Genomic DNA, 22555 nt, shown 5'->3' with positions numbered 1-22555 from the left:
TGAAGACTGTTAGGCGATTTACACGCTAACAGAGCAACCTCCAAGTGGCAATAGTGCAAGCTTCTATCACATCCAAAGATTTGATGAGTGTTGGGATAAGGCAGCAATAGCAAACTAGGTATTGGTAAAGTTCGGCAGATGGTAAAATTTGGCAGAAAGCCGTAAGTACAAAAACTTCTCTTAAACTTATCTCATTCATTATTAAATGCTTCAGCATAAAGTGTTAAGTAAGTCACGAGAAATTAATAAAGAGCATCAGTATAATATTCAGAAACTTTCCCGTGATTTTTTTTGCATTGTACAGGGAATTTTAAAGCAAAATAAATAAAAAACTTAAAAGCAAATCACAGCTTGTTTAGCTGATAAGCCCAGCCCTAATCTAGCCCCCCTAATTACAGCTCTGGGCGTTTAGAAATGAAAAACTCTTGCGCCACTCACAAATGAAAAAACCATGACCAAGCATGGTGAATAAGAAGGGATTCTGCTCCTTCAATGCCAGCATGAATTCTTCTGTTACACATAGGATGACCTAAGTATGTGTTAAAGCCGTAAGAAATAAAGTAATATAGCGAAACAAAATCAATCAGTAAAAATATTACAACAAAACGTAAAACAGAATATTTATTCATAGAAAAAATCTTAAGGCACAAAAGTTAAGGTAACAAGAACATAATAAATATCACGGTTTTAGAAATTTTTACACAAAATATACAACATCTTCAAATGACTTTTTATGGCAAGTATAGAATAGAAGCTTGATCTTTACTGTTTAGAATGATGCAATCTTTTTTCTTACTCCATGTTACATTAGTTATAGAAAAATCACCTGAAAAATGAGAAAATTTTGAAAAATTATTGATTAAATACCTTCATTATTCCATGCAAAATATGGGAGAAAGTAATTAGTTGCTTTGGATTTCATCAAACACACATAAGGCATAGATAAACACATGTGCATTGCAAATGAAGTTTGAAAAAAAATGAGGGTTTTTTTTTTGTAAATTTTGCTTTTTATTAGTTGTAAGAGGAGCACCTTCTTTCAGTCGGACACCACAGGGTCAAAGTGGCCTTATCGGTAAGGCATCGGACTTAGGACCAGAGGGTCCCGGGTTCAATCCTAGCCGGTGGAAGATCCACTGTCTTCATTAATGGTGACTGGAGGACGTTAAATATGCTCGTGGTCACAAGTGAAACAATACCTCTACGGGTGCTGGATCAGGGACTGCTCGGTTTCTGGTCTGGATCAAAAAATGAGTGCTGTCTTCAGGGATCCATTCTACTGGTTACATCACAAATAGTGGTAGTTACGGGGGACTCTGGAGTGAAAAGCGAAAAAAAAAGTTGCACACCGTAGAGTAGATTTTTTTAACTATGCACACATACATTTGCACCATTTTTTTCATATTACTGAAGAAACTGCTTCCAATTAATAAAAATGTTTCATTTCTAAAATAAAATAAATAATTAAGAACTTATTTAAATAACTATTAGAAACTTATGAACAGCTGGAAACAAGTTTTAGAATAATAATAATAAATTATCTAAAATAAAACATAAAAATAATTGATAAAAAATAACATTTCTTAAAATTGAAATATTCGATGAATGTAAAAGGATTGAAAAAATTTCGAACATGGCATGCAATTTTTAGTAAAACACATGTTCACTGCTGACATGATGAAAAAAAAAATATTTTTTCACTTGCAAACATGTTAGAAACTCAAAAAATTAAATAGCAGTACTAGAGTTTACAATTTAAAAAAAGAAATATTCAAAAATTTTGAATTAAAAACAGTATTAAGGGAAGTAAACAATAGAATCTGGATATTGTGATAAAAATGTCAATAGGTAAAACTTAACTAATCTGCACACTGTGCTTGCAAAATTTATTTTCTACGTTTACAACCTCCTCCCCCAACACTAAAGTAACTTGGTTACAAGCATACATCAACAGCCTGGTTATGCCTTCCGGAGACTTTCGACTTCAATAAGAGGGCATTATGTCTCCAGCTTGGTTATTCCCTATTCCAGACTGATGAATCCATAACAAGGACAATCCAGCAGTCTCTGGATGTGGGTACTAGAGTGTCAGTATGCTTGTAGTACTCCCTTACTTCTGGACTGAAGGAATTAACTTACATCTCATTAATTTGAATTAGTTTCAGAAAGAAAAAAATTGTGCCCTATTTGGGTAAAAAGTACGTCTGACAAAAAGTTAACGGAAAGTGAGCACTAAAAAATATCATCAAATACACACACAAAAATGCACAATTTAGTCATGAAACACTAAAAGAGTTAATTTAGTGACACATAAAAGGGTGAAATATTGTACAGTTGGCTCTCTGTTTAACAACTTTCAAGGGACAATAAAAAATAGTCCTTAAGTAGAAAGCGTCCTTAAATAGAATGCTTTTAACACTATAGTGGACCATCTGGGACCTCGAAAAGTCGTCGTTAAATAGTGAAAGTCGTTAAATAGAGCATCGTTAAACAGAGAGCCAACTGTACTTATTATAAACAAGAAACATACTTTTAAATGGTGCCATATATTGTATGCAACAGTGAGGAGTCCACATGTGTAATGTGCTGGAACCAGTGCAGAATATCAGAAAAGATTTTTCTGGATGCCAAGACACACCTAATGCAAGTTTTAAAATAAATTTAAAAACTATATCACAATAAAAAATAATTCTGAGAAACATTTTGAAAAGTTTACACAAGTCCTAAATTTAAATGTTAATATTTATTTCAAAATAATAATAATAATAAATATAAATAGATACATTGCACAATATTTATTCATAATATCAATAAATAAATAAACAGTCAAATCCCGTTTTAGTGAAGTTCGTTGCAATGAAAACTTCATTTAAATGAAGACTTCGGTAATCTCTAATTCAAATTACGTAGGAACAATGTCAACATTCTTAGAATTGGTATAACAAGTTTTTACTAAGAAAAGATTTTGCTGGTCCGTTGGACCTTGTGAAAACAAGATTTGATTGTGTGTATACATTATATATATATATATATATATATATATATATATATATATATATATATATATATATATATATATATATATATATATATATATATATATATAGTGCTGTGGTTGGGGGGAGTGTGGAGGGATGCCCTCCCTCAAAATGTTTTGTTTTTTATTGTAACAATAACAGGTTTCAAATACCCTTCCTTTCGGTGAGTCTCACCAAACCACAAGGTGAGTTCCCCAAATATTTTTTTTACAACTACAGTACTGTGTGCATACACACAGTCCAGTCACATTAATGTGACCATCTGTCAAAAGCCAGAATAACCACCTTTCGCAGAGCGGACTGCTGTGAGACATGCAGGAAGAGAGTCATTAAGGTCCCTGAAGGTGTTCTCTGGGATGTTGAGCCATGCCGACTCTAATGCCGTGGCCAGCTGTGCTAGATTACGCGGTTGAGGATCCATGGCACGAACAACTCGATCGAGATGGTCCCACAGATGCTTGATTGGGTTTAAGTCAGGTGAGTTTGCTGGCCAGGGGAGGACGGTAAACTTATCCTGGTGCTCTTCGAACCACGCACATACACTGGCAGCTGTATGGCACCTCACATTGTCCTGCTGGAAGATGCCATCATCCTGAGGAAAAACAATGCGCATGTAGGGGTGCACATGGTTCGCAAGGACAGATACGTACTTGTATTGATCCATCATGCCTTTCACAATGATCAGTGAACCCAGAGAATGCCAGGAAAACATTCCCCAGACCATAATGCTCCCGCCTCCAGCTTGGACCGTTCCGGCAATGGTTGCAGGGTGGTTCCTTTCAGAGGTTTCACGCCTTATACGCCAATGTCCATCTGTTCGATGGAGCATAAAACACGATTCATCTGAAAGCGCTACCTGTCGCCACTCAGTCGACGTCCAGCTGCTGTACTGGCGTGCAAATTCTAGCCTTCGTCGTCGATGAACGGCAGTCAGCATAGGCGTACGAACCAGGCGTCTGCTTCGGAGGCCCAGACGCAGCAATGTTCGCTGAATAGTAGTTTGGGAGACACTTTTAGTAGTCCCTTGGTTCATTTTGGTGGTCAGCTGCTCAATGGTAGCCGGTCTATCTGCCCGAACGCATCTCCGCAACCGTCGTTTGCCTCTGTCATCTATGATCCGTGGTGCACCACATTTGCCACGTCGCTGATTTTGGACAATCCCACTTTACCATGGACGGTACACTTTTACTGCGGCGGCATGCGAACAGTTCACAAACTCAGCCGTTTCGGAAATGCTTCCACCCATGGCCCGAAAGCCAATGATCATGCCCTTTTCGACGTTGGATAAATCGCTTCGTTTCAGCATTACGTCAACGATTGAAATGTTTTCCGAAGCCCTCACACACCCTTTATATATGCTCAACTGCACTGTGCTGCCACCTGCCTTCTGTGATTGGTTATTTAACTCTGACGTGGAAAGTACGTGGTGGTCACATTAATGTGACTGGGCTGTGTATATACCATGGAACCATGATTTTACGTTTTCTGCTAGACCAGCGATAAAATACGTTTCAAGCAAGGAAACCTGAAATCGGGGTAATGTTAACTAAACATATTGTTTAAAAATTGACTCTTATCCAATAAAGTAATGGAAAAAAGTGTAATCTTCACTTATTTTTATAGCAATTTTATTTATAGCACGATTTGTACTAACAATTTTTGCAAATTTGCTACGCAGTTGCCATTATCAAATATAAATAGTTTGAGTTTTTATTTATAGAATTGATTGATCAACTTTGGGGACACCCTCAATTATTTCTTCTTCATCTTCATCATTATCATCGCCCGTAACTAGTAATTCTAATGATATTGAAGGAATTTGTTATGCAATGAGACGATACATGCGTCAAAAAAAAAAAAAAAAAAGCACTTTTCCGGGAAAATAAAGTATTTTTTCACATTAAATAAAAGCCCAGTGGCTCAGTTGTAGTGCTTTGAACTTCCACGCCCAGGCCCAGGTTTGATTCAAGGGTTGGGCATGGTAGACTCAGCCTTTCATCCCTTTAGTGGGTTGAAACAATGTATACCAAGCATGCTTGGGAACTAAACACAAGGGTTCCGCTGACTACCTGACTGGAACACCTGCCCTGCATCGCAGAGCCTCAGTCTCGTAAACAGAGATAGGCACAGTAGGCGTTGGTACCCAGAGGGTGTTGTTTGACTGAGATTAGTTTTTTTATATAAAATTGGTCATGTAAAAGGATCCAATTATTTTTTATTGTTGTTCCAGCACTGAAAGTTGATGAATTCACTCCAATATACAGGGTGTTTCAGTTAATTGTTTCAGAACTCCTAAGAGGGGTAGGGTGCATCGTGACAACTTGAAATCATATAGCAATGGGCTTTCAGAAATTATTGCTTGACCCGAAAAATTTTAGATATGCCGGGAGTATTCCAGACTGTTTCGAGCACATTGTAGCGGATGGAAAAAACTTCGAACACTTACTTTGACCCATGTATCTTTTGCTTCTTTACATTATAAAAAAAATTATAAAGATTTTTCACTTGCGGTCTCTTACTTTATGGTGCTTCCGTGTACCAATGTACATCACCACTTCAGGAAAGCATTCTTGACTCTGCATTGTTTTATAATTTTGAGTCATCATGATGCACCCTACCCATCTTAGAAGCTCTGAAATAGTTAACTGAAACATCCTGTATATACACAATATTTATTCATAAGATATGAAGACTAAATAAAATTTCAAATTAAGCATTGAACAAAAGCATATGCTATAGAATAAAAATACATGCATATGCTAAAAAACTTACATTTGATGTCACGATTTTGAATAAAGACATCACACACCTTAGACTTTGTCAAATCGTATATGCACAGAACTTTAGGAGTATTACCTGAAATGTAAAGAAAATAATTCAAAATTTTCTTCCTTTTAGGATATACAGAAAAACAAGTTTGGATATGAGGCAAGTCCAATAATATTTTATACATGAATAATCAGTTTTGTAACAAGGTCTGGTTTTACTGGTAGGCATTCCTATTTGTCAGCCCACGGCTCATGTCATCTACATCTACACAAAACTTATTCTCGAAGCAATGTTTGGATTGAATTAAGTAAAGAGAGAACGATAAAGACTCATTCATAAAATATATTTCTAATGAAAATACATAAGTACAACACTCTCTTCCATATAAATCAATTTAATGTGTAAAATAGGCAAACTTTTAAAATACTAATAGTAGAACATAGCTTTAATTTATTATTATATATAATACAATTTTACCAAACTTCAACTATTACAAGCTCTGGACAATTAATCATGTCACTGTTATGAAGGGCATCTGTAACATAAGGGCCTCAAAAGGAATATTAACAGCCCATTTTTTACATTTTTTTATGATCGCCATTGTTTTTTCAGACATGAGGCGTCTTGTAGTCCAGTACAAAACTGAAATGGATCCAGAGAGCGTGAGGGCTCGAAAGTCATTACTGGAACAAATGTCAAAAAGAGAGGGGCAACTAAAGAGATGCTCTCCCAGTCATAGGACAGGTGTTACAAAGCACACAAAGAGGTGAATCAGTCAGATTGATTTTATGTAAATGGCCTACAGATAGTCATGTCCATTAATCATTCTAAAACAAGTGACTCCCTCAACTCTGGGAAGGATTGAAAGAGGAGGGCCGTGCTGGCCATCAACAACGAAAGCCCAGGATTTTTCTTCAGCCATGCTCCCAAGAGCAAACATTGTACCATGCCTGATTTTGCTTGCAAGTAGTTTTCTGGCATTTCGAAGAGGAACTGGATAGAAAGATGGTTGCAAAGCCGATGCCTTTTTTTAAGGCATTGGCTACAGCCCACGAAATAAAATGTACAACTCAACTGACATCATCCATGTTTGCAATATTGAGTGCTGTTTATCTAGAAGCTCAATACTAGCAGTTTACAGTTTCTGTTGCAAATTCTCAACATCTAGTAATACAGAAGAACCATGATTAACCAAGCTTTGATCAACTGAGGTTTCTGTTAACAAAGCCAATAAAGAAGTGATTTTTTTTTTTTTTCTTTGGTCAAAGCTATTGACTGAAACTTGGGACTTTTACAAAGAAAGGTAACAGACCTTTTTGAAAAATATGTAAATTTAATGAAATCATGAATTTCCAGTTTGAAAAAAAAAGATATATTTTTTGGAAATTGGTGTTTTTTTAAATGAATTTTTTGATATTTAAATTGGCATTATAAAAAAACTCAACTGACTTTTTGGAATTTACTACAAGTTATTATTCTATTTTAGTTTTTCAACTGTAAAACATTACTTTTCTATATTTGAACTTCACTTTTTTTTATGTTCATTTTCATTTCTTAAAAATATTCTACTGGATTTTTCATGAATATGTTTTAAAAATTTGCTATACTGACAAGTTTTTACAAAGATTCTATTAACCAAGATTTCCTACATGTCAGGCACTAGCGGGCCCCAACTAGCTCATATAATCATGGTTCTACTGCACTTGAAAATCCACCAAAAATGCTTTGTGCTAATATATGAGTCAAATTAGAAATCCTGGTTACCAAGCACAAATCGCCAAAAAAAAAAAAAATGCAAAAAGTTACTTTAAGGTTTTTTCATCAGTGCAAAAAAGTGAACTCTTAGTGTTTAGCACTTTTTCTCCACTATTGCTTTGAAATAGCTTTTTGAATTATTTTCCTCACAAATTGCATCTTACCTGAACTTTTTGTATTCTTGAAGTGATTGTTAAAAATGGAAACAAGAACAATAAAATCCCGATCGGCAATCAGATTATCCGTGTGGGTCTTTTCAGTTTTTTTAACGGATGACTTACAACTAACTGACTTTTTTGTAAAAATTTAAGATGCGTACTAATATTATAGTCATTAAATGTTTTTTAAACTTATGATTGTGTTATTGTTGGTTTTATGCCTCTACATATATTTTTTACATTCAATGTTATCGGTTTTAGCTATAATTTAAATGTATGTATGGGTGCAATTCATATTTTTTTAGCTATTATACAGACTACTATTGTTTCCTATCTATTATTCAGATTATATGCGGTTTTCGCTTATCTGCGGAAAACGTGCCATCCTGTTCAGCTGATTATTGAGAGTTTACTGTATAAAAAGTTCACTTTATTATTAAATAAGTTAGTTGGAAAAGGTGAAATTGGAAAGTTAAGTTTATCTTAGAGAAAAATTCAAAAAAGTAGAAGAAATAAATTAACAAACAAATATTTGAATAAATAAATGTAGAAAAATATGGTCAGTACGAAAACTTTTACACCTACCATTCACAGAAGCAATATATCTTCCACAGGTACTGAACTCAAGTATTTGAATGCCAGTTTTCAAAAGCTTCCCCTTCTGTTTGTCAGAACTCACCATAGGCAATGAAACTGAAAATGGTCTGCTTTTCACTAATTCATCTAGATAAGTAAAAATAAAAATCTTTAAGCTGGAAAAGTTTCAACATTCTGTTAAACATTGCTCACAAATACAGTGAACTCCCGATTATCAGCGGTTGGATTATACGTGGGTCTTTTCACATTATTTTTCCTTTAACAGTTATTAATTTTTTTTAAACTAATGATTGTGTTATTGTTCGGTTTTAGCTTATTTTTATATATTTTTACTTCCTTTTTACAAAAAAGGAAGTATTGTATTCGCAAAAAAATTTTCACTCAAAAATTGACCTTAATTTCTCTTTTACTCACCCCTGAATGAATGTTAAGTTTTTTTCTCGACTCGACCACACATGGAAAAGTGCATAAGAATGCATAGACATGCGAAATATCCATTTTGACAATTCCTGAGTTAGTTGCAACGAGTTTTCTCGTGACGTCTGTATGTATGTATGTACGTATGTATGTCGCATAGCTAAAAAATGGTATGTTCTAGAAAGTTGAAATTTGGTACGTAGACTCCTATTGGTGTCTAGTTGTGCACCTCCCCTTTTGGTTGCATTCGGGTGTTTCTAAAAGGGTCTTATGCCCCTTTTTGGGGGGAAATCATAGTTAATTTCGATGTAAACTCAAGTAGCATTATTATTTGCCGATATCACTTGGCAATATTTCGCCAGTCTTTTGGTTGCCAAGTTTTAAAGCCAACTTGGTGACAAATTTGGCGATTTTTTATTATTATTTTTTTCAAATCTGTTACAATTTGGCCACTGTTGGTGATATTTAGAGAGTAAACTATTAAATCAGCACTTGAAGCCATACGTAACGGTATGACAAGACTGACACAAGAAATTAATTTTTTTCCCCACTCACTCAAGATAACCTGCATTCTCCAGTGGATCCCAGCTCATGTCGGAATCGAGGGATATGAGTGTGCAGATGCCCTTGCAAAGGAGGCACGTGACCAAGACCAACCACTAACAGCCACCTTCAAAGACGTTAATGCTGTAGCCAGATGAAGGATCTATAATCAGCTTTTCAGTAAGGCAACAATCCCTGACCTCCACTGCTCAAGAAACCTCTCTTCTACAATAGCTAGGCTACGTACTGGACATTTCAAGGGCATGAAGATTCTACCAAATAATATTAAATCCTATCCCATCTGCAAGCACTGTCCCTATTCACAACTAACCCCAGACCATGTCTTTAATTGCCAGGCCATTATTCGCTCCCTCCTCTAACTTGGAGCACCACCACATGAAATCCTTTACAGTCATCGGGCTCCAGAATTAGCGCATCTTGTTTTTAAGACTTTTGGAGCCATTTAAAGCTTTCACACTCTGCACTTCTTTGGACACGACAACAACAACAACAAACTATTAAATCACATTAAAATTGCCAGTAATGGGGAAATTACATTAAATTGGAGTAAAAGGAAGTCATGTGATGCACAGATCAGCTCGTAACATTCAATGCTAGTAGATGCAATAATAGTAATGTTTTTAGCTATAATTTAAATGCATGTGTGAGTAAAATTAATATTTTTTAGCTATTGCATACACTAGTTTCGTTTTTACCCATTGTTCGGATTATCCGCAGCTTTCACTCATCTGCCGTTACTGTGTCACCCTATTTTGCGGCTAATCGAGAGTTTACTGTAACAGCATTTTTTATTAATTATATTGCAGTAGCTTTTAAAGTATTTTTTAGCAATTAGCTTCACTTGAATATCATTATGTTTAAGAAGTGAATTAATGCTCACTTAAGTAACAAATTACAATACTGGATATTAAATGAATGATGAGATTGTATTCTGTAAACTTTACATAAAACATGTGATCAAAAGGTAAAGAGTTCAAATTAGCAATTTTCATTAAAACTTCTCAAACTAATTGAAATGTTTAGAAGCTTTTCAGTAGTTCTTACCCTTGGTATATTTGGTGGAAAGATTAATAAATATATCAATAGCTGTCATTTGAAATAAGTGTTGAAGAAAACACTAAAGGCTATTCTAACTTTGAAACAAGGGTACAGTTAGACTGACCATTTCTCATTAAAGAACGTTGAGCTGTTTGAACAGAACAAATAAAAAAGGGTTTGTACTCAAACAACAAATAAATTTCTTCTAGATCTAAACGAAATTCCACACAAGTAAATGTTTTGAATAAAATTTGCAGTAGCAAATACACTACTTGCACACACATATTAAATACACTATATAAAAAACCCCTAAATTTATCACAAAAAAAACAATAAAATTCAAAACTGATGAATATTTTAACCTATTATACAGATTATCACAACTTTTATGAAAACACAACTTTTATGATTCTGAACTTTTCCAATTTGAACATAATTTTGAGAAATGCTTGTTTTTCATGCAAAGCTACACACACAAAAATACATGGTAAAAATAGTGCAAAAGATTTAAATGTAAGAACTTGCTCTTATCTTTTCATAATATTTTGGAATCCTTTTTTTTTTCTCAATCAAACTAGCTTTTAAATTCTTAATATTAAGGCTTAAATAAAATTAAAGGCAGTAGCTTTACTAAGGGAGGACAGATTACTCTGAGTAAAACCATTCTGAAGGGGGGGGGGGGTAACAAAAAAATGGATTTATAATTTTTAGAAAAGTATAGAAATACTTCAATTCCAAAAAAAACCTCCCAGTATAGCATTTTAATTTAGAATTGCAAAAGGTGCTAATAAATGTTTATGTACACATGTGTACTTCATGTTTGCATACAACAATAAAGTTTTCTTGTGGAGGTGTATTACTGTGGCAGGCGATATCTGTGATAAAAATGCCAATGATAAAGATGGTAAGTTATTCATCTTTATACATAAAGGGCTAATCTCTGTCCGGATGTCCGGGGTAAACTTCAAAACTACTGGACGGATTTTAACCATTTTTTCACCATAGATAGCTACATAATCGGGGAACAACTTAGGCTGTAATTTATCGTTAAAAAACTTAGTTTAAGAACGTCGTGATCGAAAACAGTAAATGTCATGTAATTTCCACATCAAATGATTAAAGATTAAACCCATTGTTTCGAAAATTCGTTGCCTAACAACAGCAATATTAAAAGTAATCATAATGTAAATTTTGAAACAAGGCCTCTCTGGAGCAAGCATGTCATTTATCTTTATACATAAAGGGCTACTTCTGTCCGGATGTACGGGGTAAACTTCAAAACTACTGGAGGGATTTTAACCATTTTTTCACCATAGATAGCGACATTATCAGGGTGCAACTTTGGCTACAATTTATTAATAAAAAACTTAGTTATGTTGGAAAACAGTAAATTTCATGTAATTTCCCCATGTTATGATTAAACATAGAGTAAAGAAATATACATAGAGAGGCCCCATCTATGGTAAAAAGGAGATGAAATTGAAGCCGGAATTATAGGATACAGCGGTGCAATGATGAGCGGGGTTATGATAACAGGATCGCTTTGCGAGTATAGTTTTCACCAATCTTGCAAAGAGACCGTATAAAGTAGCTGGCGGATTAATTTGCATTTTAATTCATGTTTTAATGCAATTTTAAAAACGTGTTTCATAAACTTGCAGCAATATCTAAGTTTAAATTAAAGATTCAGTAGTGGAATGTTTTGAATCAAGATGTATCTTAAAATACTTAGCAAGAAGCTAAGGATAATGGGATACAGCGGTGCAACTCCAGGCTTCAATTACTTAGTATAGTAGGGCCTCTCTATGTAATTTCTTTACTCTATGTGATTAAATATAAAACCCATTGTTACAAAAATTCGTTGCCTAACAACAGCAATATTAAAAGTAATCATAATGAAAATTTTGAATCAAGGCTTCTCCGGAGCAAACATGAGTTTAAAGTCATTTAAACATTTGGAAACTCTACTTTTTGCACCCTGAAGGAAACATAGTAGAGAGCTTTTTTCTTTTTTTTCTCTGTGTGTGTGTACTATTTAATTAAATGAAGCAAGCGCACGGTTTGTTTAGTGATCTTTGTTTTTGTTGGTTCATATTTTGGAAATTCTTCAAACTTTTATATGTTTAAATTAATGCTTTCATTTTTAAATGAATATTTGTTGGTTCTTTATACTTATTGCTATTTTACTTTTATGGGTAAGGAAGAAGCTTGATTTTTAATCATGTCAAAGCGGTGTGTTTTGAGTTCTTTCAGTTAAAACAGAAAACGAAAGAAAGTAGCCATTGTTTCTTACAATTATTATTGATCCAGGCAATGCCGGGTATTTTTGCTAGTTTATTCTATAATGACATTCATGGGATGCTTTTAGTAAAACAAGATTAATTTATATGGTAGGAGCAAACAAATTACAAGTTTAAAGCATTGGTGGTTCTAAACATGGTAGACTGATGCATATTACATGCATTAGTATGAAACAGATGAAAAGTCAACCAAACCCACAAAACGTACTAACTTTCACTATTTTCACACAGCAGCAGAAAAATCGCAATTCAATGAAAATTGATGTAACCAATACATAATTAAAAATTACTATCATATATTTAAGGGGTACCAGAAGGAAAAATCAGTGAAACAATGCAATAAAATGTTAATTTTCAATTTTACACAAAAAATAGCACTAAAAATCTAATCTTCACAACTTGCTTTAATATGATGAAATTGAGTAACTAACCTATTTCCCAGCTTGAAATGGATTTTTCAGGATCTCCATTACACTTTACAGAAGTTTTGTACACAGCCTAAAACATACAAGAAGAATAAAAATAGTAGTTGAGAGTAAAAATGTTAAAACAACAAAAATTGAACACAATATTATTTTTTTTAATTAAACAAAAACAAAGTGTGAACAAACAAAATTTTCATTTTAGTCCTTCAAGTAATAAACTGTGTAGCTGACATTATAAAAACTACATTAAAACTAATAGCAATGAGAATTGCAGGCATTTGTGCCTCCTTTCAATGGAAAGAAATATTGAGCTAATAGATGCAAAAATGTCTGACAAATGCTTAATGTTTTGAACTGAAAATGAGGTTCCCTATAACCTCGAAACATATGTCTGCAACTTTATTGCTATTTGAGCAATTTTGAGAATTTAATAAATTTAACTTTCTCCAAAAGGTTTTTTTTTTTTTATTTTGTAACCTACTTTAGGTTTTTTTTCACTAGGTACTTGGTAAATTTTAATGTTCGTAAGAGTATAAAGAAATACAATTTTAGAGCTCCTTAGCTTTTGAAGCAAAGAGAGCCCACAGCTATGATGTGGTTCAACTCATAAATTGAAGGTAAAGTTTGGGCTTAAAGCAGTAAGTTACTGCTCTTAAGCCAGGACTAAGGCCAGAACCACATTCAATATACCAGACAGCCCAGTTATCACATCCAGAGATTGCAGTTTCATCCTTGTTATGGACTTATCATTCTGGATTAGCAAATAACCAAGCTGGAGGCAGATAACATCTCATTGAAGATGAGAGTGCCAACAAAACATTTTATTACTCTCCATGTATAAGCCTACTACTTTTCAATTTCAAAAATTCACTAGTTTTTCACTTTTTCACAACACATTTTGCAAACATTTTTCATTTTGAGCAATTACACTGCAAAATTCTAAACTAAATATGAATCATGAACCAAAAAAAAAAAAAAAAAAAAAAAATAGAAAACAAATTATAGCATAAAACTAGATTACAGTACAAAGATAAACTGAAATAAATGATGGTTTGACAATATTTTATACTGTTGTCTCTATTTTGAGCATTAATAAGTGATGTTGATTTTATAAACAGCATCTTTTTCTCATATCACTATTGATGAATGTTTCAAAGAAATTTCATAACAATACTTACAATATCTTCCTCTGTAATAATTTCGGGCAATTGGTGGGAGGACTTTTTTTCAAAATTCATACAATTCAAAACTGTCACCTAAAAATACATGTTTAAACGCTAACTAAAAGCTAACATCAAGATTTAACCATTTCTGGCAAACAAACTTCAATTTTAACTTATAATAGCTAGCAATTATGTATGTGTATATGATATAGATGAGCATTTTGCAAACAGATGGCAGAAAAACAGGGTTCGTGATTTTTTTGATTTAAAAAAAAAAAAATCAAAAAAAGTTTTTTTTTTAAATTTAAATCAGATTTTTTTGATTTAAATCAGATTTTTTTGATTTTTTTAAATGTTTAAAAATTTGTAGATATTAATTACTTTACATTTATAAACATAATCTATTTCATACAATATGTGAATCCATTCAACTTACTTTTAAAACTAAGAGTTCTTTAACTATTCAATAATATATATTCAATAAATTACCGCAGTCCTCGGCTGGAAATGACTGAGCTGGCGGTGTATTTCACGAATTCAATAATACTTTACGATTTATAAATACATTATAATGCTTAGATAAGATGTAATTTTGTGTTCCATTCCATTGTGTTTCCATTATCATGTATGTTTTTAGTGTAAAATAATATGTCGAACAATTACTTTTCTGAACTTTATTAGTCATGGTGTATGAGAAAAACTCCAAATTTTTATATTGTTCTAAACTGTAATTTTCGAATAAAAGCAATAAAGTGAAAATCTGTTACACACAAATAGAGAGATCTATGTAGTTTTGCCTGTAAGTTAAGATAGTATAATGCAGTGTAAGTTAAATTTAGAGCAGCACATTCTAAAAATGCAAAATTAATTTATAAAAGTAAAATCAACTGATTTCAATTAATGATTATTTTTTTTTAAATCACTTAATTCAAATCAATGATTTTTTTAAAAAAATCATTTGATTTAAATCATGATTTTAATAACAATTAAAATCAAGCTGATTTAAATCAACGAACTTGGCAGAAAAATAATATTTTATGGTTTAAAAACCTTGCTGTTAAAGAAAAACTACTTCTGAACTGTTTCAGTTAGTTAAAAGAAAAATTATAAGACAACAATTCTTCCACAAAGCAAGAGAAGATTTCTGAGGAAACTTTCAAAATAAGGGCATGACCCGACATATTTTGCACCTTGCATACTCAAAAGAAAAATGCCTGTTCTTCTGTAAGCATGCAATATAAAGGAATGAATTAGTATGGTTGCTTGAAAAATAAAATCATAAAAAATTAGCTCATTCTATTGACCAGTGATTTATCATTAGGTAGCGAGTAATCCTCTCTTTAATATAACTATGTAATAACAAGTTAAAGGGGGCTATTTACACATGCTGTCACACATTGAGGGGGGGATTGCCACAAATTCTGACAAGGGGGAGAGAGGGGGTAACAAGAAATGTGACTTCACACATTTTTCTTTCTAGAATATGGTTATGAAAAATAGCCTGACATGCAACAGGTGGGAGGGGAAATTGGGTAAAGTGTGACACTTTGTGACAAGGTGGAGGGGATCAAAAAGTTGAAAAAAAGTGCAACATCATATATGGACAGCTCCAAAATGCAAACTGAACCTTTCCATAAACCTTTAGATTCAACTCAATCACAGATTATTCATGACTTTCTAAATTCTATCTTGCTCCATTCAATTTGTTTCATATATTTTTTAAAAGACAGAATTCTGTCATATGACTGAAAATTTTCCACCCTGACCATAGTTAGTCTTATCCGAAAAACCAATAAAGAGCAAATAACAAGAGCAAATGTGGTTTGTCTTAGCAGTAATTGGTTTTAAGTGTATTGAAATTAATGAGGTTTGCAAATAATAGCATTTGAGCCATTCCACCGTCACGTGTGGGGACAAAATACGCTTAAATTTCATTAACATTTCGTCATGTATCTTAATATTTTAATGAAACAGGGGAAAACATTTTTTTTAATCTTTACATTTGATACAAAGGTACTCCTGACACAAATATATTTTTATTAAACAATTTTGTTATTTAAAATAAAATTTATTTACATGCGTCATATGCGGGATATTCAAAGTCAACCTCTGGTAACTTGCTTATGAATAAGCTAATATTTTTGCTCTATCAATACAGCAATATTGAAACAAATTGTAGGTTTTGAAAGCTATGGCTCCAACGTAAAGGAAACATGTCTCATTAATTAAGAAATAATTATTTAAACCATTGAAAAAAATATTTATATGCCCATTCCATTGAAAATGGTCATTTTGTCCCGCACATGACAGTTCCCATATTTCATTAAAAAGAAATAATTTTTGAAGAAAGTTTTAGCTTAAGAAGCCACACATGCACTTGTGATTTCTTAAGCAACAAAATTTTGTTTCGCATAGCTGCCAACCTCAAGATAAAAAAAATAGGAACACTTAAGGGAAAAAATAGGAGCAATGAGGGTTAAAATAGGAGCACCAAATCGTGGCCTGTGCTAAACCTTCCTTCTGTATCGTAAGCTTCTATCTAAGCACCATTACAATGCGTTTCTGAATTTTCAAGTTAGATTTTCAACAAAACTACAACCAAGTTCAAAATACAATTATTTTACATTAAAAAAGCACCATTACGTAGGTACATATTGAAAAGTAAAAAAAAACATGATTACTGTTTGATTCAATAAAACTGCAACCCTTTAAAATATTCTTTTATACATATCCGACATCTATTGAAAATGCATTGCATAAGAACATATTGAAGATTTTAAAAAAAAATAATAATAATAAAAAAACACAATTACTTCTTATACTTGGAAGTAAAGCTACTTCATAGTAAAGGTCAAGACTCGGAAATCTTCTAAGTGGCCAGTGGCCACTAGACTCCAAAAACTTAGTGGCCACCACTGTCGCTAAGTTTTGAAACACAAACTGGAGGGGGGATGGGGCAGTTATTACAACTTTCATTTAAAAAATAGATTAATAGGACTTCGCACATTCTAAAATAAAGTTATTCAATACTTTTTTTGTACATGGAAAATTCAAGTTAAAATAGGTTTCTGATTTATTTTAAAAAAAAAACTAAATAAATAAATAAATAAATAGAGAAGTCAGCAGAAACCTTCATTTTAGATGAAATAGTTTCAGCTTATAACAAAGCCTCCGAGGCAAAAAGGATCAAATACAGATAAAATTTTCCTTTCAAAAAAAAAAAAAAACTAACTTTTTGCCTTTTGTTATTTTCAATAGTTTGCATTGAGACAAACAACCAATTCCGTTTTCGGAAACTTAGGCTATTAATAGTCTTGTCTACTTCCATCTTGCAAATGACCAAACATGGTAACAATGCGAAAAATTTAAGATGATAGATTTTTTGAATTTGTTGCATTAAAAGTAATTATAAATAATTAATAATCCTTACAAAACTAAAATTTAGATGAAATAGACAGTTTTTAGCACATTAGCGTCTAAACCAATGAGGATAAAATATTTTTCTGAAGAAAAAAATTTTGCATTTTTCAAGAAAAAAATTTTCCGGAAAAAAAAAAGAAGCCCATTTTGCATTATTTTCAATAGTTTGCATTGCAATAAACATCTAATTCCGATTTTGAAAACTTGGCCACTTTAAGAGTCTTGTGTACTTAAATCTCGCAAATGACCAAATATGGCGACTAAGTCAAAAATTCAGATATAAAATTTTGAATTTGTTGCATGAAAATATCTTTAAAATAAAAAATCCCCATGAAACTACAATTTAATTGAAAATTTTTAGCACACCCGTGTCCAAAGCAATTGGGTTAAGATGAAACTTTAAATAGTATAATTGTCTTCATTTCTCAATAAAATTATTTAAAATAACCAAAAAAAAAAAACATTTTGTAGCATATTTTGCTTATTTTCACTAGTTTGCAGTTAAAAGAAACCCCAATTTTGCTTTGTCTTTGAAAACGAAAGCACTTAGGCATCGCCTACTTCCACCTTATGAATGACCAAACATGGCGGCTACGTTTCGCACGTAGCTGAAATGCTCGATGAAAAAACGATGTTCTCCGATTAATCGACGCTCCACTCAGTGTTGATCCTGATACTAATGCTTCCAGAGCATCAAACTGAATCCTCTTTTGTTGAGTTTGTGAACAATTCCTACCTTCCAGGATAGGGAAATTTCTTCTTTTTCCTTAGAAATCGAAAAGTGTACAAGCAAAGTCAAAAAAACGGAGTTTTTTGGAATAAATCGGATTTTCGGAGTACGCAATAAAAATCGGAGAAACTCCGGGAAAAACGGAGCACTTGGCAGCTATGTGTTTGTCATCCTTTTAAATTATTATTTTTTATGATATATATGAAGCGTCACATGCAGGACAAAATTACAGTTTTCCGTGGAATGGCCCATTTGCACTCACTTATTTTACCACTTTCAAACTTAACCACATCAAGGAAATATATATAAATAAACATCTTTTTAAGGGTGAAGTTTTTTTAAAAAAAGGTTTTTTTTTTAGTTTAAGTTCACATAAGAAACAAGTAATTATTGGAGCATAATTAGAATAGGAATTTATTAAGTATCAAATTCAAACCTAAGAGAACAGTTTAAAAATGAGCTATAAACAAATTTAAAAGTAGTTTTTAAGAGGAAAACATTAAGAAAAATAGTTCTTCTAATTAATAAATATAGTTTTTCTAAAAGAGCTCAGCAAGCCAATGACATAGGTTGTAGAGTAGAAAGCTTCAACTAAAAAACGAGGGCACACGTTGAAATCTCGGCAAACATATGGATGGTATTGATCAGTACAGCACTTCCAGACATGTTCTCTGATAAACCCTTTTTTCAGATGGAAGTCCCCTCCCCCAGTCCCAGTTTGCTTTGTGCTCAGTCAGTTTAGAGAAAAATAACTACATAAAACTGGGTGGTTAGCTATATATGAAGAATGTAGAAAGTTGTAACCCAAAATATTTGGGTCATAACTTAAGTATTTAAGGATCTCGCCAAAATCCTTTTTACATGTGCATAAAGCACTTCATTGGTGATTCTATTTTTAGATTATGATACAACTCTTGACAAAACAATGTTTAGACTTGAACATGACATGAGCAGTTAGTATGAAAAATAAATTATTTTTTGAATAAATGATTAACTATTGTTTTAAAAAGTTACTCAACATGTTTTTTATTCATTATTTTATTCTTTTCAATTTATTTATTTATTTAATTGGTTATTATTTGTTAAATTGCTTTTTCAACATAATATTTTAGAAAGCAAAAACTTGTAAATAATATTTATCAAGATGCAAAATGTCAAGAAATAAAATTCTTGAAATTGTTTTCAGTGTAATTGTTTACACATTCAAAAACTTTCTGGTAAGAAAGAATTTTCTATCTTCGTTTCTAATTCTTCTAAATACTTTACCAAAAAAAAAGTCAGTGTAAAAAGAAGTAATATTATTTTGAAGTTTAATGGCAATTTTTAATGTTATTATTCTAGTTGTGCGGTAGTTTTACATTAATTGTATAGTGTTATGATTCTGGCACACTTCAAGAAATTATGACACAAATATGTACAATTAAGTCATTAATAATTGCTAAATTATTCATAGTAATTAGGTAAATACCATTAAACACCATAAACACAACAATAAAACACATATTTACACCAAATATGCAAAAACTAGAAGATAAAAATCAGTGCAAAGGCTGTGTATTTACAAAGCAAAGAGCTCTTTGCCGAGTCAAAACCAGGGCGGTCATTCCAAGCTCGTCAGCTTGCGAGATCGAGATTTTCGCTCACGTGATCGGTTGTGACGTAGAAATGTCGCAAAGTAGTATTCTAATCTAATCGAACCTAGCCGCAATCTAAGTTCTAGTAGATTAAAACGCTACTTTGCGACATTTCTACGTCACAACCGATCACGTGAGCGAAAATCTCGATCTCGCAAGCTGACGAGCTTGGAATGACCGCCCAGACTGACTAACTGACTACCATTGAAGCAGCTTTTCATATAGCTTTGAATGAACTTCTAGCTTTCCACTCACAAATATTCTACTATACTCTTGAAGTAAGGGGCTATTCATAAAGTTACAAGGTTTGATATACTATTTACATGTTATGTTTGAAATGTTGCCAAGCTTGGCGACAGTTTAGTATTTCTCACAAAATTTTGTGATAAAAGTAAGTTGCTTGTAATGATGCCAACTTGTCGATATCTCTTTAATTTCTCATCAATCTTATAAATACAATGTTAAATGGTGCATTAGCAGCAGGCAAAGTCAATACACAGGTATAGTTTCAAAGCCTTAGGCAATTTTGAGTAAAAATTATTGGAATAAGATACGTCAAATTTAGCCATATTACAACAAATTAAGCAGGGCCATCGAGAGAGAGGGGCAAGCCTATACATTGCACAGGGGCCCATGAGAGATTGGGGGGCCCGCAAAGCAGGCCTAAGAAAAAGTTGATTCCCCCCCCCCTTTTTTTTTGAAAACTTTTTAGTTTGAAGGAAGTCATTCTTCTAGAGTTAAGATTAAAAGTTTTCAATTCGCGACTCCTGAGCTCGAATACGCTACCTTACGGTGATTAACAATACTGCCAGAAAAGGTAAAACATTTCATTCCACGTAGTTTTGGGGGTAAATTACAAGCTTCAGATAGTTTATGGTGTAATGTAATTTCAGAAGAATAGAAAAGAAAGCTTCTCACAAACACGATGAAAAATTACTGTCATTCACAAAGAGTCAAAGCAAGTTATAACAAGTTACGGCATGTGTTTTGTTTTACCTTTTTTATCCTCCATTAGACAGTGGCTGCAGCACCCCCTGTAGTTCATTGGAATTGCGAATCGAAGTGAGTTCAGTGAAAGTGATCATGTTCGAAGTGAGTACCCCCTATCGACGCCATTAACCAAAAAGAATTATTATTATTTTTATTTATTTATCTATTTATTTTTTGTGTGAATTCAAAGCAAAAAGAAATCGCTTCTTTTTGAAAGATAAACAGAACTTTACTGGAATGGGACAAGGGGTAAAAAAAAAAGACTTTTAAATAAGCGCTTGGATTTTTAGCGTTCGAAACTCGAAACAAGGCAGGAGACGCACAGTTTGCTGAAAAGATTTTAAAATATGAGTTTATTTGAGTTTTGGGTACAGTGGTACAAATTGAAACTATTTCTAGTGTTTTTTTCTAGAACTAAAACGTGGGGGAGGGGGGGGCTTTTGAAAGAGCATTCCTCATCAAAGTGTATAGAACGCTCTTACATGTCTAAAAGGAGCACAGTTATGTCGCCATTAATTAGAATCAGTGCTGGATTTGCCTATAAGCTAAACAAGCTAAAATAGTTTAGGTCCCCCACTTCTTTGGGGTCCCCAACTCTCGAAAATATTGCATGATTCGATCCTAAAATAGGAAAAAATACTTTAAAATATTAATTTCATTTTCATGTGCTTGAAAACATTGAGGTCTTGCCAACTAGGGGCATTTTAAACTTCTTTACATGCGAGGAGGGGGGAGGGGATGCCAAAATGGGCCAAATTCATTTCCTTGCTACATTCTGCATTAAAAATGTAAAAAAATGGTTATGACGTTCCTGTAACACATTGCTTGCTTGAGATATATTTTCGTGACTAGCATGTTCACATTTGCTATTTATTTTTAAATGTGAATTCCGTATTTTGAAAGTTTTTTTGTTATTGCTTGCTTTTTTATTACTTCTACTGCATACTGTCAATCTCTTTGGCTTGAGAAAAATTTACTACACTACCTCTATTCTTTTTCATTTTTTACACTACTTGTTACTAAAAAATACAAGTAGTGCAGAATAATAAGAGGGTTCCTTACTAAGTTAGAATGTATAAACTATGCAATCAATATTAAAATATCAGAGATTGGAAAGTACAAATGAACTTCTTTGAAAAACTTTAATTGTTCTAGAGGCATTGAAAATAATTTAAAAAGTTTCTGAAACTGCTTGAAAAGTGCTTCAATTTTATTTCCTATCATGTGCATAAAGTAAGAATTGTCCGAATGGTTAGGGTGTTATTTTCTTATTATCTAATTTCTAAGTAATTCCACCATTTCTTTTAAAGCATTTTTAAGTCTTGATCATTTTTCAGTAAATTCAGTGTTGTGTTTGTTGATGAGATGAAGGGATGATCAAGAACTAATTATATACCGAGAGTCGATGCGAGCAAGTGACAATGCGTCATCATTTCTCCTCCTTCACACTTTCTCTCTATTGATTAATGTCAATGATTTGTCGAACCAAGAGCAATTTGTATTTTGTATTGTCTTAGTTTGCAAAAGAGTATAAAGTTTAAGAAATGTTTTCTTTTT

At 32.8% G+C, this 22555-nt stretch overlaps 1 protein-coding gene across 2 annotated transcripts in view; it reads right to left on the bottom strand.

The window, feature by feature from the left end:
- Window positions 1-629: 629 nt before the first annotated feature.
- Window positions 630-22555, bottom strand: part of LOC129229548 (WD repeat-containing protein WRAP73-like) — a 56329-nt gene continuing 34403 nt past the window's right edge. For both annotated transcript variants that reach the window (XM_054863870.1, XM_054863871.1), the window contains 6 exons: window positions 14240-14317; window positions 13068-13134; window positions 8306-8443; window positions 5811-5894; window positions 2531-2638; window positions 630-826 (listed from right to left, as the gene is read on the bottom strand). In XM_054863870.1, the coding sequence (XP_054719845.1) occupies window positions 732-826; window positions 2531-2638; window positions 5811-5894; window positions 8306-8443; window positions 13068-13134; window positions 14240-14317 (570 nt within the window). In that variant the 3' untranslated portion in view covers window positions 630-731. The remainder of the gene's footprint in view (window positions 827-2530; window positions 2639-5810; window positions 5895-8305; window positions 8444-13067; window positions 13135-14239; window positions 14318-22555) is intronic.

This window comes from Uloborus diversus, chromosome 9 (assembly GCF_026930045.1).
Source record: "Uloborus diversus isolate 005 chromosome 9, Udiv.v.3.1, whole genome shotgun sequence".
NCBI lineage: Eukaryota > Metazoa > Arthropoda > Arachnida > Araneae > Uloboridae > Uloborus > Uloborus diversus.
Note: the sequence above shows the minus strand (reverse complement) of the source record. Positions and strands in the feature narration are given on the sequence as shown.